This window comes from Periplaneta americana, chromosome 10 (genome assembly GCF_040183065.1).
Source record: "Periplaneta americana isolate PAMFEO1 chromosome 10, P.americana_PAMFEO1_priV1, whole genome shotgun sequence".
Lineage (NCBI taxonomy): Eukaryota > Metazoa > Arthropoda > Insecta > Blattodea > Blattidae > Periplaneta > Periplaneta americana.
In genome coordinates, this window is record NC_091126.1 from 42661535 (window position 1) to 42681145 (window position 19611).

General features: G+C 36.0%; 1 protein-coding gene and 1 long non-coding RNA gene across 18 annotated transcripts in view; one reads left to right on the forward strand and one right to left on the reverse strand.

The window, feature by feature from the left end:
• Positions 1–19611, reverse strand: part of p120ctn (adherens junction protein p120) — a 258208-nt gene that overhangs the window by 145892 nt on the left and 92705 nt on the right. For 14 of the 16 annotated variants that reach the window (XM_069837251.1, XM_069837248.1, XM_069837246.1 and 11 more), the window contains one exon: positions 13834–14058. The exons of the other annotated variants lie outside the window; for them this stretch is intronic. In XM_069837251.1, coding sequence (XP_069693352.1) covers positions 13834–14058 — 225 coding nt within the window. The remainder of the gene's footprint in view (positions 1–13833; positions 14059–19611) is intronic. 16 annotated transcript variants of the gene reach the window in all.
• Positions 1–19611, forward strand: part of LOC138707611 (uncharacterized) — a 59201-nt gene that overhangs the window by 31342 nt on the left and 8248 nt on the right. The gene's annotated exons all lie outside the window — the stretch shown is intronic.

Consider the following 19611-nt stretch of genomic DNA (forward strand, 5'->3'; position numbering starts at 1 on the left):
GAGAAGTGATTAGAAGCATTTGAAATGTGGATATGGAGAAGAATGGAATGTGTGAAGTGGACAGACATAAGAAATGAAACTGTGTTGGAAAGAGTGCGTGAAGAAAGAATGATGCTGAAACTGATCAGGAAGAGGAAAATGAATTGGTTGGGTCACTGGCTGAGAAGAAACTGCCTACTGGAGGGATGCACTGGAAAGAATGATGAACGGGAGAAGAGTTCGTGGCAGAAGAAGATATCAGATGATAGACAACATTAAGAGGAGACATATGAGGAGACAAAGAGGAAGGCAGAAACTAAGAACGATTGAAGAATGCTGGGTTTGCAGTGAAAGACCTGCCCTTGGACAGAACACCGAATGCATGAATGAATGAATGAATGAATGAATGAATACTGCATCATCCGTAAAGATCGTTCTCTATCCTAGTGGCTACAATTCTTGTCATCAGATCAGAGGTACGTACACCTGTCCAATTCTGTCCGAGGGTGATTAGCATTTGAAGCAAAAATTTGTACCATGACTAGAAAATCTGTATGGTAAAATTACGGTATGTAAGAATCGAAGTGCTCTCGGGCGTGGCTTCGATTCCCGCTTGGGCTGATTACCTGTTTTTTTTTTTCGAGATTTTTCCCAACTGTAAGGCATTGTAGGTAGTCTGTGGCGAATCCTCGGCCTCATTTCGCCAAATATAATTTCACTGTCACCAATTTCATCGACGCTTAATAACCTAGTAGTTGATACAGCGCCGTTAAATAATCAATAAAAAAATAATAAAAAAAATGGGAGGCAGCTATTTCTAAATGAAGCAAAATACTGTTTGCAGCTTCTTTCTACACGCTTAATACAGAAAAATTATACAGCACACCATCTGTATTTTGTGCGAGATCGTGCGTATTTGCTTGGTTTCCGCACAAAACCAATCCGCGGAAAGTCTAAAATTCCACATTCAGTATTCCCAACGTAACACACATAACAATTTCCCTCTTCTTACCGCTTAAGTGACATATTGATTTTACTGCTTTAGGCTTTTAAAATATTATTTTTAGAGACGTTCAATATAGTAATAATTATAAATTGGCAACTTACCACTGCAATTTCACCTAAATTGCACTGTTAATTATTGTTTTTAAATATTTGCAAAAATTAAGTAAACTCTAAATCATTACATAACCTTACCGTTTGTTTTAAGTTCGCATTTATAGACTGGGGGGGGGGGGGAAGACAGACGTATATCACGACCTGCTGGAGTATAGTAAACACAGAAAACATTTTAAAGCAACAATGTTGAAGATAGATATTTTTGTTTTGCAAATTTGCCGTCATTGAACAGAAACCAAGATGGAGATTTCATTGCAACTAATTTCAGGTATGTAATAAACGATCTTCGCACAAAATAATGTACGATACACGAGCGGTATGTTTTCTTTCAATTCTCGGAAATTAAAAAAGCTCAACTACGTTTCGCTTTTTCAAACTTTTCCTCGAACATGAAAACTTCAACATACAGCTCTTGTAACGCATATTACTATTACGACATTGAAATCAATCTACATGGCAATGACTTCCCTCTCACCTATTGGAAAAACATCCAGTGAAGGGGTTGTTCGCCAGAACACAACAGACTACTGTGCATTCAGCCACTGATTACAGCTTTCCAAGACTGCATAATTCGCGTGTTTAAAATTGCACCTTCTTCTGGAGAACCATCTAAGCACAGCAAAACGGTATGACTTTCGGTCCATTCAGTATATATCGAAGATAAAAATACAAATATCACAGATAAACTGTTCAGTGACACAATACCTAGCGTTTGACAATCAAATCATAGTATGTGAACAAATATTTTTATTAGCTTAAAGAAGCTGGTACCGTACTCAGAGACCAAAATCGACATGGTGCTTCAAATTTTTGTGATGCTGCAGAAAAAAAATCTATATTTTCGTGAAAATACATTTTCAGCATTCCTGACAATGAAGTGGTTTTAGGCATGCCTTTCCTTTCAGTACCTAAGAGTAAACTGATACGGAAATTACGTGCATTGACACAGTATTTCTTGCAAAAAAATCATGACCCATTATTTGAAATCAACAAAAAAAAAAACACTTTTCTCACAATTGTTACCAGTACGTAATATTCTTTGTGATGATTTTGTCGCATAAAATAAACTGCTAAATGAAACTGGTGACTTGTTACCGACGAAAAAGTCTCCAAATTCTATTATTCTATAGTATTCTTTCTTCCCTGTTTCATGATTTCTTTCTTTGTTTGCTCTTTCATGGCAATGGAGGAAAGAAAACAAAGTTGAAGGTCGCCACGTCGTGTATACATGTTGCAGTCAACAGTTCCTGTTGAGGTATGAGGCAATAAACTAACAAAAAAAAAAAGTTATGATGTATGACAAAATTATAATACCTAACATAATTCATTTCCGTTTTAAGGTGTGACAGTGTTATTCGAATTTTCAACTAATTGCCGGAGAAGTTTTTAACTCTTGTCTTGTCATATTCGCCGGTTTCAGTTTAACAGCATTATTACAAAACAGAAGGCAGGAATCTCGGAGATTGAGTATTACAATCTGCAGGTCTAACAATGATGTACTATTCACAATGAAACGCATGACTTTTTTCTAATTCCACAAAAGTGGGCGATGAAGAAACAAGAATGAAAACTTTGGAATTGCCTTTATCATTGACAACAAATTGAGCTTCAAATACATACGAGTTTCTGTTGAGTACCGTACTACTGAAATGATTCCACAACAATCTAAAGAGGAATTTAAGAAGCTCTCCATTGCCTCTGCATTCGCGTATTACTCAATCGAATCAGGAAGACCACAAGAAGTTAACTCCATTCACTAAAGGAGTTATTAACCCCTTGTAGAGTTCAACTTCTAAATTCTTAGCAGTACAGAATTCTAGATGCTTTCGAAAAGCTACTACTGAGAATTGATAAAAAAGCTAGTTCCTGTATCAATCCAAGAATTGCTTGAAGCTTAGTGACAAAGCATCATGTTTTTGTATCAGTTTTTGGCGATCAGTAACATTAATATGCATGCCTTTCCACACCACTCATCAAACTTCCCACCTGAAGTCTACTTTTTGTTCCAAAAAAAAAAAAACAGTAAATGAAGTTCATAATATTTTAAGAAGCAGAACAGCAGCATTCCAAAAAGGATATTTCTGAGGAAATAAAAAACCTTTCGAAAAAACATACAATCGTGTCAGGTATAGGTGTTTATTTTAAATTACAAATAAATTACTTTTCTTTGCCATTTCTGTCAATCTTTCAGAAAAAACTTGAATTACTAATGACAAGAAAGTCTGCACTTAACAAGTGAGAGATCTCTTCACGTATACTGTAGATGGCACCTGAAGATGACCTCGGTAAAAGTTTCATATTCTACTGTTAATTTTTTTTATTGGGTTATTTTACGACGCTGTGTCAACATCTAGGTTATTTAGCGTCTGAATGATATGAAGGTGATAATGCCGGTGAAATGAGTCCGGGGTCCAGCACAGAAAGTTACCCAGCATTTGCTCGTATTGGGTTGAGGGAAAACCCCGGAAAAAACCTCAACCAAGTAACTTGCCCCGACCGGGATTCGAACCCAGGCCACCTGGTTTCGCGGCCAGACGCGCTGACCGTTACTCCACAGGTGTGGACTCTACTGTTAATTACTGATAGTTTACAATACAAAGATTTCCACTAATAACCACATTTCACACTTCAGTGACATCAGTGCGGAGTTCCTGATGTGCATGACATTGGGTGATCGTGTACATTAGTTCGATTCACATAATTTGTTTTGAACTGGAAGAAAACTTTGAGATTATATCGATGGTGTTTCGGTAAAAGGGCTTATCGCACAAAAGAAAATTTTTTTTTCGAAACAACAAAAATTAAATTTTAACACATTATTAGTTACCATATATTAAGAAATGTAAACATAATTGTCAAGAAACATATCTTCGCGTTTTGTAATTAAATTTTAACTAACTACAGTAAAAAGTCGTACTTAAAAATAAGGGTTAAGCCCTTTTATATAAACATCATCGATATGAAACCTGACTTCAAGTTCTCTAGTGAAGGAATTACCTGTATTATAATTTTCCTATATTACATAATATTTCTACATTAATTACATTTTTCCTTGTAAATTTCCTTTCATATGCCTTCACGCACTTCTAGTGAGACATTTCAGGTGCCACAGTAATGGTTGCCAATGGATGACAGCAGCAGTTACACAACAGCAGACTCTTTTTAATTCAAACTCTAAAATAATTCGAAAGAAGTTGGAAATTTATGTACTTCGAAGTAATTAGCAAATTATTATTTAATGTATAAGAATAGAAGAATTGTACACTTGTATACAGTAACTACAGTGTGGCACATGGTAGCATCGTGGTTTAGGCATAATGCTGTAAGCCGAAGGTCGTGAATTCGATTCCTGACGGGGTCATGGATTTTTCCATTGGTCTAATCCTTCCAGTCGCACTATGGCTCTAAGGCAGACGTCTCCAAAAGCGTACTCGCGAGTAAGCCCCTGAAAGGAACCAAGCCAGTACGTAATGAGCGCGCTCCGCCTCACCCATCCCCACCTGTACTGTACTCAATGTTTATGCGCAATCGAAGAGCAGTGGCGGACTGCCATTATCATTGTGTTGGTCGGAGTGTTCCACCATTTCACAATCTCTTCTCATCATGGACGTAGTACATTCAAGGATAAATACAAAGAGAAATTTTTTTGTTAGTGGGGAGAATGTGAAATGCTTAATTTGTTCGAAAAATTTTAAGGGTGTGTTGAAATTCAACATGCGACGACACTACTTGACTCTTCACAAAGAATATCATACAAATACAGGCATGTTGGACATGTGAAAATAATTTATTTTGAGGCTATCTGTATAACTGTTGGGTATACATAATAATCAGTATATTACTCAGTTCCGAATGACAAGCATATAGTTTTTCGTTTAATTTTAGGTGAAATGCGTAGGCCTACAAATATTTTGATAAATATAAAACAAGAAAATACAAACACAAATCAAACACGTGTCCCCAGTCAGTCTTAAACAAAAAAAGCTTCTTGCTAGCTATGTTCTAGCTTGGAATATTGGAAAATCAATGAAGTCCTTTACAGAAGCATCATTTGTAAAATCGTGCATACAGAACACTACAAAAATGCTGTGTCCAGAACAAAGTCAAAGTTTAAGAAAATTAAATTGTTTCCAATTACAGTTCAGAGAAGGAATTTCAAGATTGTAAATGTAATTGAAGTCGAAACCACAATTAACCAGTTTGTAGCTTACTCACTTGCATTGGACGAAAGCACAGATAGAAATGACAAAGCTCACCTAGCGATTTTCATCTGAGGAGTTAATGAACATTTTACTGTGTCTGAATGCCTTCTAGATGTAATTACAAAATACAACTGGAGAAAATCTTTTCCAGGCACTGAAAAGCACCATAGAACAGAAGAGGTTTAATTTGCAATGGCTTGTGTCAATAGCAACAAACGGGGCTCCAGCTTCATAGTATGTCAAAATAATATACAAACGTATGATATTTCTTATTCTTTTGATGTTATTGGTTGTAAACATAAGCAGACCATTGCCGCGATCCTCCACTGACTGCTCCCATCTGTTGAGGTACGTGTCTCTTCCCCTTCTCTAGCCTTACAGCACACTGTGTTCGGCGGGCAGCATCGAGAGCATGAATGACGATACGCTTTTTGGAGACCTCTGCTCTAAGGTCTACTTAGTCTCCAAAAGAAATGAGTATCAGGGGTATTTCCTTGGGTTTAAAAGCAAGCGGCATTTAGGAATGACATCCTTACTGCAATTTAATGCCGATTGTCTATAGAAGTGGGAGTCTTATCCTCTCACTACTCTCTGGACTGATTTGGCCTGTCGTGGGATTGACTTTGCTTTTATACAGTAATGACAATGAGTAATAAATGGTCACTGTACTTTACCTTAACTGCAGCCATATTTTATTCGTAATCACACAAAAATTTGACTATCACTAGAAGAAAACACTTAACTTCTTTGCTAACATTAAAATTGTGTATGCTCCATTCTTTGATATTGTGAATTCAGAAAAACTATTACTACACTAACTTTGGACATACAATAATGACTATTCCCACAAATTTAATCTCTTTCAATTTAATGATTTCTGAGTACGATAGAAAGGACACATGCACTTGTAAACAATAGTGTTGGACATCCCACATGTTGCCTTTACCTGTGATCAGTCAATGGACAAAGCTATGAAATCTGTTAAGAGTAGCAACGAACTTTTCATATTCCAGTACCCGTTCATCACAATGAAGTTTATATGAATTCTTGGAATCATCAATAACAGAGTTTTCCACAAAATGCTTTCGGACTCTCTAAAATTTCACATTGGACACTATTTTAATTGAAATCAATTTCGTTCTGATTTCAAATTATCCAAATGTAAGCTTTGAATATTTAAATGAAATGTGAATTTTTTTACAATGGTTTAAATAGGAATTTGGGAAGAAATATTTACTCGAATTAACTAATGCCGAATTACCCAATCTGTACTGCACTTCATGTTGACTGCATTATGATACTAGATATGTATCTGCATTTTCTTACAACTTCACTCTCTTCACACATGCGTAGCATCATTTCCTATGACGTGGAAACAAAGAAAAAAAATAAAACACGCATTCCACTTCCTGAAATTCTTCTGACATATCTATCTAAGCATGAAACACATATTGAAAATTTTATTGTATTGGTTGTGCTTAAATCACAAAGTGTAGCTCATCAAAAACATTTTGGACCTGAGTTTATCATCACAGCAACATCGTAGTTTATTTAGTTATGCTCCATAAAGTTCACAAAATCATTTCACATACTAAACTGAAATGGATTAATACTGTAACACAATAACACGAAACACACAGAATGCACTTCAACTATTGTATGTATACTATGTGTGAGGCGCATAGTTTGTACACAGTTAATAATTTATGTACATATTATATACACAACATCATATATCAGAACTGCTAGTATATCCCTGTATTAAAGAAAATATTTTAACTAAACTTCAATTTATACAAATAGTTGGCTATAATTCCATATAAACTTGTATTAAGAGTCAAATGTATGTAAATGAGACAACTGAGAATAAAATATTATGGACTGTACACTAATACCAGTTGGTGTATAAAAACAACTTTAAATTACAGATTAACACGAGCAAGAAAAGTTTAATCACCTTAAATAACATGGTTACCATTATCTCCACCTCATAAGGGAACTCACAATGCATACCATTGTTCCCTCTGCAGTTACACCATTCTGTTTAGTAAATGCATTATATGGGCTGCTAAGCATAACACTAAGCATAGCAAATTTCATCTAAAATAACTATTCATGTGTTACTTTTAACTATGCAGCATACATATTTCAAGACACACTAGATCACATATTTATGAAAGAAGCAACATACTGATTAAGTGTAACAAAAATATTACCTGCTACTTTAAATTACCCCATGACTTCCTTAAAAAACAGCAGTATTCAATTTCATTCCTTCACTCCCTTTCTACAAAAAATATACGAATTTTATATATAAAAAAACATTATTGAAGCTTACACACCAATGAGATGTACCACACGAGGAAAGATTTAAATCTGTGAAACACGGAAATATACAGTTGGAATAACATTTCAGTCATATAATTATGAATTCTGCTTCCTATTTAATGAGTGGTTAGTTTTGGCATACAACCCAGCTTTCTTATATGGACTAAACAAGAAATATTGCAGCCTTAGAACTTAATTAGTAGTCCATATGAGTGCTATTCACAGACATTTCGCTAGCCCGCACTACGAGCGTGCTAAACTAGCTCCGGCTATCGACTGGTTACTTATACAGAATTCATATCATATCGCTAACACTGGTTTATGAATACAAAAAACGTTAGTTTGCTGATCATCCACTAGAAGCCCACGCTAAGAATGTCTATGAATATGGCCCTAAGTGTTTTAGCAGTTTTGAATATTTGCTATGAATGAAATTCGATTGCTGACATTGAGACTGGTTTTACAGAAAGGCAGCCCTAAGCAGCACAAGAAAAAATAATGATAACAGTCTTAAATTCATCAATGTTAAAAAAGCAAGCATCACAAAGCTAACCTTTTATTAGGACATAAAAAAAATGAAGGTGTAGGGAGACTTTATTCAAGTATGATATAACTCAATACTAGAACAAGGACTAAAGCACAGATAAGTGGAGAATGATGCAAAAGAAAGATTTAATTGGAAAGAAAGATATGCAAATAAAAATATAATTAAGTTAAAAATGTTGATTATTAAGAAATTCATTGCGCCCATGGTAATAGTCAGTAGCAAATTCACTTAATGTTCATGACTAAATAAAAGGACATCAGCAGCCCACAAAGCAGGAACAAAAATGAAAAAACGGAACTTCTTTATTATGTTCACATAAACATACAGATTTTTTTCCTTCGAAAAGCCTTCCAATGGTGTTCAAAGCAAAACCCATTTTCTAACTCTTCTCATTAATGTAATGCTTTGAAGGAGAAACAAAATATCACTTTGTATCTCAAATGAAGACAAACTTGTTTACCACTAAGTAACACACCAACTTCTGCACAAACACCACCACAGAAAATACTAACGATATTTTTTAATTACGTATAGTAAAATAACACAATTTTTCCGTAAGCATGTTGTATGGGGAATCTGCATATAAATGGTTATATACATCGTGCCTCCTATCACAATTTGGACCCAATTTTGTGTGAGAAAATGGTAATTGAAAGTGAATGTGAGAGGACAGACAAATTGACAGACAGAAAGACAAAGAAACAGAGAATGAAGTAATGACTTATGAAATACTAAAAGAAATTGCCACCAGGAACTGCTATATTTACCCAGAATATCCACCACATATAGTACCAAAAATAAATAAAATTACCAGAACAGTCCAGGGAAGAAATAAAGGTGGAATGTACGTAGAAAATTTTGCACATATTAACTTCACGAAAGTAACATTAACATAGCCATAAATGATAGATTAGTTTTCACTACAAGTTGTTTACAGAAGTTCATTAGTGTCCCTTCTGGTTATTTTCAGAGTACTTTACATGTAGTGAAACAGTATGACAGATTTCAGATAGAACTTTTCAAAGACACTAACGAGGGTAGAACTCGGGATGAATAATTTCATTTGCATGTATGCTTTCCCCAGACTCAGTCTAGTCTGGATAGTTATAAGGAAATGTAAGTGTAATCTAAAGGAATTACTTTCCAGTGACATTTTTATTTTCCGTTCTCTTTGACAGTGCTATTCTTTCAGAACCATATTGCTTTTCAACATTTCAACAGCAGTAATCCAGCTCCAATTCCCAAGACATTCTTTTCTAAACAGAGGAAGAGAACAGCAAACAACATTCCTTGTTTTGTTATGCATGTCATGCTTTTGGAAAATATTTTCGGAAGATTTCCGAACCCATGATATAGAATGCTTAAACCAAAATACTATATTCATGACATGATTGCAGATGAAATTTTACAATCTAGTAACGTAAAAAAATGAGATGTACTGAAAGTACAATTACCAAATTTCTGTTTCATCTCTATTATTCCAGTCACAGCTCAGCTGCCTGACAGTTTCTCAACAAAATGACTGAGGTCCAACTCCCTGCATGTGGAGAAATAGAGAGGAGTAAGTATTTATAGAGGTGGGTTTTCTATTAACGCAATGTGGGTTTGTATCAGTGCTCTGTAATTGCTGTATTACAAACTCATCAATTCTGAATTGACTCAGTAATTAAAAAAACTACTGCACGAGATACACAATGACTATCTCACTCTAACAATATTTTAGATGCATAATAATATCCAGTACGAACAATTGCATATTCATTGATTAACTTTCAAGAAAAAATGGTAGGAAGATTAAAGATCTGGTTAATATTTACTTACAGAAGTTGCTTATTGTTTAGCTAATACTCAAATTTATCTCAGATTTTGAGCAAATGTGTAACTTAATAGGATATATGCATATTCCCACGTAAAAATGGTACTGAATGATTTTAAATCTGATGTGTATTTTAATTTAGGCTACCTACTGAATTATTTATTTCTTGTTGCCCCTGATTGATACCCATGTGCTATGTCACAGAGTAACACTGAATTTTAAAAAGAGATGTAAACTTCCGGTGTAAATTATAACTAAACTTCCAATGAAGTTTCAAAATTAATTAAAAAGTATAGACTGCGAAATTAATTAAATATTTATAAAACGAAAGGTCACGAAAGAAGTTGTATATATTCAAACTTCTTATAGAAAATCTCAATTCTTCAAGTTTAACTATCAGCAAAACTAAACAACAGTTTGCAAGACAAAGAAATAGTTTTAAAATTGCCTCATTTCGAAATTACTACTGTAAAAACGAAGATATAGCTTCATATATCATCTAAACATTTTCTTCTGCATTAGTACTTAAATCTGATCCCACATCATAGATCTATGCTTTATGGTATTAGGTCTTGAACTAGCATTACAGAATGAGAGTTGGTTCAAGTCTTCACGAGGCAAGAAACTGACCCACAAATTCTGGCCAGCGCATGGGACTGGTGACCACTCAGCATCATAATGAATTTGGGGAGCTATGATGAGCAGCAAAATCCGGTTTTGCTAGCCAACTATGACTGGGAGGTGGGGTGGATCATCGTGCTAACCACGTGATACCTCTGTACTAGTTGGATGATCGTTCACATCTGCTGAGACATGTGGCTGTGTGGACAGGAATCGGATGGTAGGCCTTGACCATCAATGAGCTGTCACATCACTGATTTCTTTTACTTATATCTGAACAAAATTCAAATTATTGAGCACAATCTGTCATTTACTAAATGCAGAAATGCACTGTATAATGAACAGTATGACTGCATATAAAGGCAGGTAAATGGGAAATTTTTAGCTTCAATAAAACATTCTTACATTTTTGATTCTATCATACAAAATGGGATTAGGGGGGGTTTTACAGAGGAATGTTCTAATTTGTTCTAGTATTCATCCACAACAATATATGTAAACTGAATTGCAGTTCTTATATTCATCAACATTTTAAACACAGCTGTTGCTCTCAAGCAACAGAAAGGGGGACACATTTATTTTGTGTTAATTGTGAAGAACAGGATATTTGATGCCTTCCTCTCATAAAAAGGACACAAAAATAAATTAGAGGCCGATGATGATGATGATATGAACTGGCATAACAATGTTGCAGAAATTATTGATCAAACTTTCACTAAGAAACTTTGTTTCAGTAAAGAGAGGGGAGTCAAATGTTAAACATGTTCCCACCGAACTTCTACTGAACAGAAAAATAAAGATGCATTGAGATGAAGTTAACCCAACAAACAGAACTGTAGTACATAAGAAAACAGATATATTGATCTTGAACTTTCAGATCAGAAGCATCAACGTAACTGATACAACTTTCACTATTGAGGATGTTGTAGTGCTCATATCATGCACAATGTGTTGCAACAGAATATTCGAACCAAACTTCTGTCTTCCTTCATGCTGGAACAGGACATGCCCCAACCCTCTCATCTGAGCGACTTGTCAAAGGGTAGCTTTACTGACACTTGGCTGTCGGCACATAGCCTGGCTAAAATATGGGGGGAAATGAGCACTCCGGATGACAATATTTTCAGAAGACTATGACGTAAGCAGCATCACTTCGCACCCAAGGCACACTAAGGGCAGTAAGATGGTGCGCAGACAGGCTGGGATATATAAGGGAGTGCAGTTCCTATAAGATTCATTTGTTTACTGGCCAGGGAAAAAGCTACAACACTCTCTCTGCCAGAGACAACATTTTTAGGCGAGCATGCTACCACTTCTTCAGACGTGTTTGCATGAACAATATTCTCTTTGGAACAGAAACGCATGCCAGCTCTGTCTCCGCTATTCCACATCAATCTTCCTCATTCACCTACCTCGATATCTTTCATCCTGCCTTCTTTTTCACGGACATCATCTTGCCTATGTCTTCGCCTTACTCGACCCCCTAGAAAAACTTTGCATTCTGTTCTTGGCTTCCTTCTCTGTGGACTCCGATTGCGGGTCATTGTCAGTGGACCTCATTAGAAGAGAGTAACCCTAATTCCCCTTCAGTGGGCGTTGAGTCGTGGGCCAAATCTGCAGAGCTTTGATAGTCGAGAACCTCCCCAACCTGCTTCCCACCTCTCGTTTTCCTACATGCTATAATCGCCTTGTTAAGTAAGCCCCGTTTTGCTAGCCCTGTTACTCCTGTTTCCTCTCTCTCCCCATTTCTTATATAATCTAGCGCATCCATTCCATCCTCTTCTCTCTCTCTTGCCCAACCTCCACCTTCACCTTTGTTTCTGCCTCACTTCTTTCTAGGCACTCCTATTTCCTTTCCCAACAACAGGTGTAACACATAAGTAACAATAAGAAATCTTCCACACACAAAAAGAATTTTTTCAATCTATGTAACCTCCTCCATAACCTCCTTTCCGTAAAAAGAAGCACCGAGGGAGAAACAACATTCGCCACTGATGAGGGATCCAGGATCAGGGCAAGCAACCATCCTGTCGACGTCTGCAAGTGTGGAAAGGCCACTGAACTCCCATAATACCTCTCCCCAGATATTTTCCTGACTACCTGGTCCCACTAGTAAGCCACTTCCAGAGACTGTACCCCCACCCTCATCTCTGCTGAGAAAGAAGAGAACCTGCAGGCAGCAACTGGACTGGAAGCTCATCTCCATTGTAATCAGCCCCAGACCACCCACTGGCTCCCACTGCTGCTGGATCACACCTTGTCCCTGTATCAGAGGCCTGACCCCAACACCAGCACCTCCAAAGAGACCACTCCCCAAAAAAAAAGAATTAAAAAAAAAACAAATGAATTATAGGAAAAGGATGAGTCAAAATCAAACTCCTGACCTCGGCAATTCATTGGGTTTGTCAGAGGTCCTGTCCCATTCCCGCAACAATGAGGGAAGCAATCAGCCTATGTCAAAGGAAACTTGCAAAGCAACCCATGTATAAAAGGCAAATAAATATCTATTATCCATCATAATTACACAACTTTTAACACTATATCACTTCGGAATATAAAGTATATATATGCTCTCACGTTTTAATTAACTAGGTTACCTTGTCGACTAGTCAATTAGCACGTGAAATCGCATATATATATATATATATATATATATAGACACACACACACACACACACACACACACACACTTTATATTCCGAAGTAAATATCTGTTTATCCAATGCCTACCCACTTCACTTGTGTGATTTGGGTTGCAAGTAAATATCTAAATTCAATTTGAGATATATTGCATTTAGAAAAGAAAAAAAAATCACCTACAGAAAAAAAAAAATCCCAAGCAGCAATCCTTCAACTGCCAATGAAGAATTTGAAGCACAAAATGAGCCCTCTTCGATATAGCATATGTTGTCAGCAAGTTCCAGAGTATGTGTGAAATGTGAGGTATGAACTGTTTAATACAACCAGCTATTGAGAATCCATCCATAATGAAATGATGGTTTAATAACAACGATCATGTACACACGAAAATGTAAATACAAATATCTTCATTCCAGAAATAGATTTAAGGGAAAATGCTAAATACATCTGAAAAATTATCCACATACTATTACAAGTTTCCTAACGCATTGCATACTCAGAAAATACTTACGATTTCTTAAGAGTATTGTGCTTCTTCCATAAAAATGAATGAACCATGAGTCAAGGATAATTCTACTCACCATGTTGTAATGCCTGCTGAAGAGGGGGAGATTCACTGCGCTCACTGGGACTAGGCGGAGTAGGCGGTCTCTCTCCATAACCAGGTTGATCCACGTAGTTGGCACTATCCCCATAGGCTGGGAAGGCACCAGGATATGGCGGGTTTGGATAGGGGTACTCCGGCCGTGGTGGATATTGCTCGTAGTCTGGATAGCTCTGGCGATATGGTTCCGGATACCGCCGAGCTGCAATGGATTGAAAGCAACATGCAGCCACCCCAAATCTCATCGCATGTCCTAGAATGCACTGCCACGTGCCGTAATGCAACTATGAACATGCATTACTTGCCCATGCAAGTTACTAGCATTAATTATTCATGTGTCTAACAAGGTAGAAATGTTTGGTTCATGGGTAAAAAGAGTCGGCATAAAATAAATATGTTTAAGAAACTGCGAAACTGTACCTCTGTATATGTATGTACACATACAAATTCTATGGTGATAATGAAATGCATCTGAGCTTTTCAAAATTATGTATTTATAATATTATGAATGAAAATCTTTTAAATTAATTATATTCATCTACATATTTCTCAAATTAAATAGAACATAACATTTATATTTATATCATGAATAAACTGCGGAATAGGGCATAGACGCACTTCCATCAAAACCTAAGACGTTCAACACCACACCATCTGCTCTTGGGTAGGTCTTGGAATGACCATCAGAGATCTATTATTGTCCCTTCATTGTCTGTATTGTATTAATTTCTTTTGACAAGATTTTGTTTTCCACCATATTGCCTATTTTTAATTTTTCTATCATAACATGATTTCTTTGGTATTTCCTTGATTATTCAAATTTTTCTGAGCCCTGTGAGAGATCCTAATCTGTGTGTCTTCCAAGTTTCGGTTCATTCCTTTCCTTTAAAATCCAAACTTTCTTTTCATACATCAATTGATTATTCTAAACATAATCTGTAATCTTAATTCTACGTATGTTAAACAATATATATAGTCCATCCTTACTATCTATTTGTTCCAGTTTGCAGATTTGCTCATTTGAACGAAATAAAGTATAATCAAATTTTTTCCCATTCATGAATATTTGAGCAGCTATTCATGGTCATGAGCAGCATAAAAAAATCCTTAAAAGTTTTCTATGTTCATTTTTTTTTTATTTTGTAATATTAAATGTTCTGTGTAAATACTTTCAATGACCATTTTCCAGGGATGTAGGGATTTCTTTTTTTTTTAATTTTGAGTGAGTGAGTGAGTGAGTGAGTGAGTGAGTGAGTGAGTGAGTGAGTGAGTGAGTGAGTCAGTATTGGTACAATGAAAGACTGTACATACAGAATTATTGCAAAGGAATCAGTTTTAAACATAGTTATAAAATACACAAGTAAACTGTTCCTTACAAAAAGCATACACGAGATGAGTTTATTGTGATACATAGCAGAAGTATATAGTGAACAGAGCCCTACAGAAAATATAATTTTTCATATAAGATAAGTAGTTCTACATTCACCGAGTTTTCTACATACCTAGCCCACACTAATAGGACGCACTGACTGTATGATGATTCAGATAAACACCAATAAATTTTCAGAAATGACTCGGGACTTACATGAGAACAGATTGTTTGGGTCAGGTCTGGGCCGAGAGAGCAAGCCAAATTGCAGTCAGCTGATGTCATGCCACCTCAAAGCCATATTATAACAAGCATGTAGTTACCTTCATTGTGCAGTGTGACAAATCACTTAAAAATGTGTCATTTCTGTTAGTTTTTTCAAATGTAATTTCAACGTGTTAATTGTTAGACCATTAAAATGCCAGCAGAAAGGTTCACACTAGAACAAAGAATCTCTATGTATGAAAACCAATTAATTTCAAGACTATGTAGGCAATTTAGAAAGAGCTTCTCTGGTGTTCCACTTCCAAATAGAGAAACAGAAAACTGTTCTTAGATTAAGGGAAATGTGATTGCTTATCCCTAGAATTCTAACCCAAAATGAAGAGTTGTAATGGAAGAAAAACTTGAAGTTGGTGCAAAACTGGAACATTCTCCAAAGTAATCCCTACAGCACGTTTCTCAGGAAGTAGGGCATTTCAAAACCTCAGGCCTTATGGCTCCTGAACTTCTAAGACTGAAACCTTACAAAGTGGCTAATGTCCAAAAATTATGATCGCATAACAACTTAAGTTGAAATTTCTGTAATTGGGCTCTACAGAACACTATTGGTTATTTAACGACACTGTATCAACTACTAGGTTATTTAACATCGATGAGATTGGTGATAGCGAGATGGTATTTGGCAAGATGAGGTCGAGGATTCGCCACAGATTACCTGGCATTCACTTTATGGTTGGGGAAAACCTCGGAAAAAACCCAACCAGGTAATCAGCTGAAGCGGGGATCGAACCTGCTCCCGAGCGCAACTTCAGACCGGCAGGCAAGCACCTTAACTGACTGAGCTGCGCTGGTGGCCAGAATATTGTTGATGGTATAGTTCATCCATATCTAATCATTTTCTCTGATGAAGCATGGTTTCATTTTAACGGAAATCACTGATGTAGCTTCTAATAACGATATTGGAGCACAGATAACCACCAAATAATAGGCCAAGTTATGTTGCAGAGAGCAAAATTGGTTTATAGTGTGCTCTAACTGCAAGAAGAATAATAGTGCCTATATTTTTTTAAGAGAGGTTCCACACACAAATATTTGCTGTCTATGCCACATAGCACAGGAACTACAAGGAAGGTAACAGAATGAAATTGTCAATGTCTATGCTGCACACCACTTGTCACATACGCTGTGCTTTATCAGCCTATGCCCAAACTTTATGTGCTCTGTACTGTGAGATAGGGAATATGTAACTGTTGATGTCTTGTTTTGGTGCTGCAGAACAGTAATAATACTCATGTTTATTCAAAGTCCCGTGAGAAAGGCAATCCTCATGCTTCTTAACAGGTTCTTTATGTGCTGCATACCTCTCTCACTGCCCTCTGAATAAGACCATGGGATTCACTGTAAGAGTATAAATCCATGAAAATCCTGTGTAGGCAGGTAATTTTGTAGTTCATTTAGACTAGTGGAACATACATCATTTAGCATCTATGGAAATGGCAGACTTAAATTCTGCATATGCTGCAGTGTGTTGTTTCATCAATGAACTCACATACCTCATCACAGCACCATTTCAGTCATACAACAATGATTATGACAGAAATTTTCCGCAAAATGCACAATCCTCGGTGCACAAAACAACAGTGCAAACTGCAGTATTTCATGACAAGGCTCGCTAACATACAGGTAAGTTTCCATCCACAAGCATTTGAAATACAGTCCATGCCTTGAATACGAGACAAAATACAGTTTCTTACAATTCTGCATGAACAACAGTTGTTGCATCCATTTTATCCTCAAATGGCATATATAATGGGATTGAATGATCTTCTTTATTGTCTTGATTTTGTGCAATAATCTGCCCAATGCTATGTTAAGTAGTCACAGTTCCCTTCTGTCATATTGTGGACAGACAAACAATGCTTTATATAATATAATAGATTTAACATTCAAAGTTCATATCTGAGCAGAGGACAATGCATGTGCCATTCATATATGAAATCGACAGGCAGTTTCTAATAAATCTCTGGACAGGAACTGCTAATGATTATACGAAATCGACAAGCAGTTTCAAATAAATCTCTGAACAGAAACTGCTAATGATTATACGAAATCGACAAGCAGTTTCAAATAAATCTCTGAACAGAAACTGCTAATGATTATACGAAATCGACAGGCAGTTTCAAATAAATCTCTGGACAGGAACTGCTAATGATTATACGAAATCGACAGGCAGTTTCAAATAAATCTCTGGACAGGAACTGCTAATGATTATACGAAATCGACAAGCAGTTTCAAATAAATCTCTGGACAGGAACTGCTAATGATTATACGAAATCGACAGGCAGTTTCAAATAAATCTCTGGACAGGAACTGCTAATGATTATACGAAATCGACAGGCAGTTTCAAATAAATCTCTGGACAGGAACTGCTAATGATTATACGAAATCGACAAGCAGTTTCAAATAAATCTCTGAACAGAAACTGCTAATGATTATCTCAATGGGTCAAGTCTTCCACCTGCACGATTAAATGTGTTTTCTGGTAGAGTTTACATATTTTGCCAACATACCTGCAGGGTTTTTCACTGGAATTGTGTCAACAAATATGATATCAACTGCATGGGAATCCAATGCATTACGAATAAAAACGCAGATATTACCTAAAAACAACATCCTAGTAGCTTGATATAAATTCTTTCGGTTGGCTAGCACATTTATCAGATTTTATGTCTTTCGGCTTCATTTTTCCTGTGGGAATACAGTAAAAATCTTGGATACAAGACTTACATGGAAGCAGAAGAGGACCAACAAGAATTGCAGCTGCATTTGATAATATTCACGATATGCCAGTCATTTTGAAATGGACTCACAAGTCAATGCAATGACAAGTCAGTAGTCAACATTTTGAGCAACTCTGTGAGCCATGCTCAGAGAGTCAGGATGAATAATGGCAAGTTAAGAGCTCTGCCATTGTGTGTAAAAAAAAAAAAAACATTCTGAACAACTTTTACGAATGTTATATGTACCGGATTATTACATAATCCTAGAGCATGGGAATACAATTTATGTTCGTGAATTACAGTGAATAACTTACCTTTAGTGCATTCATTTACAGCATCAAAACTGGCAAAGATGAATATAATTGTGTTCTCTATCTCAAAATCCTCATATAAGTTCCCAAGACATCCATGGAAATGTGCTGATGTTTATATGAATCGACTTGTACATGTGTGTTTAAGAACTGAACAAAATACAGTAGTATGTGGTACAATACGAAAACAAATATGTTTATTAGTGCTCAAGAATGCCAAAAATTGTGGAGTGGTAGGAAATTAAGGAAATGTTCTATTAAGGCACACACACGAAAGTAAGGGCTTCAGTACTTACATAATGACTTACTATTTTAAGTCCCCATATAACAAACACTATTTCAAATTATTAATGTCTCACGTTTATTGTGTTGAATCAATTCTGTTAGTAGCCTTAAGATCTTAAACTTCAGTCTAGAAGTAACAATGACAGACTAAATTACATTCTCTTACATATTTAGTATTTATATTCAGAATCAATCATAACTGAGTTCGTAATGTATTAATATACCAGAAAAATTGTCCCCAGGAAACAATTTAGCAAAACCAGCTGATACATGGTCTTTATCGCTATATTATAACAATAATTAAAATGGCTCCTGATAGTAATTTTCTGTAATGTACTAATTCTTATGCCACGAGCAATAAGTGATTATTCTTCTATGAAGTTTTAACGAGATTGCTCTCAATTATATTCCATTCTTTCAGCAAAGTAAGTTCAATTCTGTTGAACTCGCGTACTTGTGTCATTCCTATTTGATTGCTTATCATTTTATAACATTTTTCCTACCTCATTACATTAGTGTGAACTTCTATGAGGTCTATAATTTGGACAGATCTGTAATTTTGGCGACATTCAAAATTTTGTCTAGGTAGGTGATGTGATTAGTGCATATATTCATTATATTTATATTGTTATATTTGTATTTATTTTAATGAATTTAAATTATGAAAACTGCTTTTCACACTGTTGTTGTTTAGTCAACTGTCCGAAGACAGATCTGAACCTCACAAGTGATACCAACATGGCACCACTTATGAGGCAACTAGGCCAGGAGATAATAGGGTAGGCGGC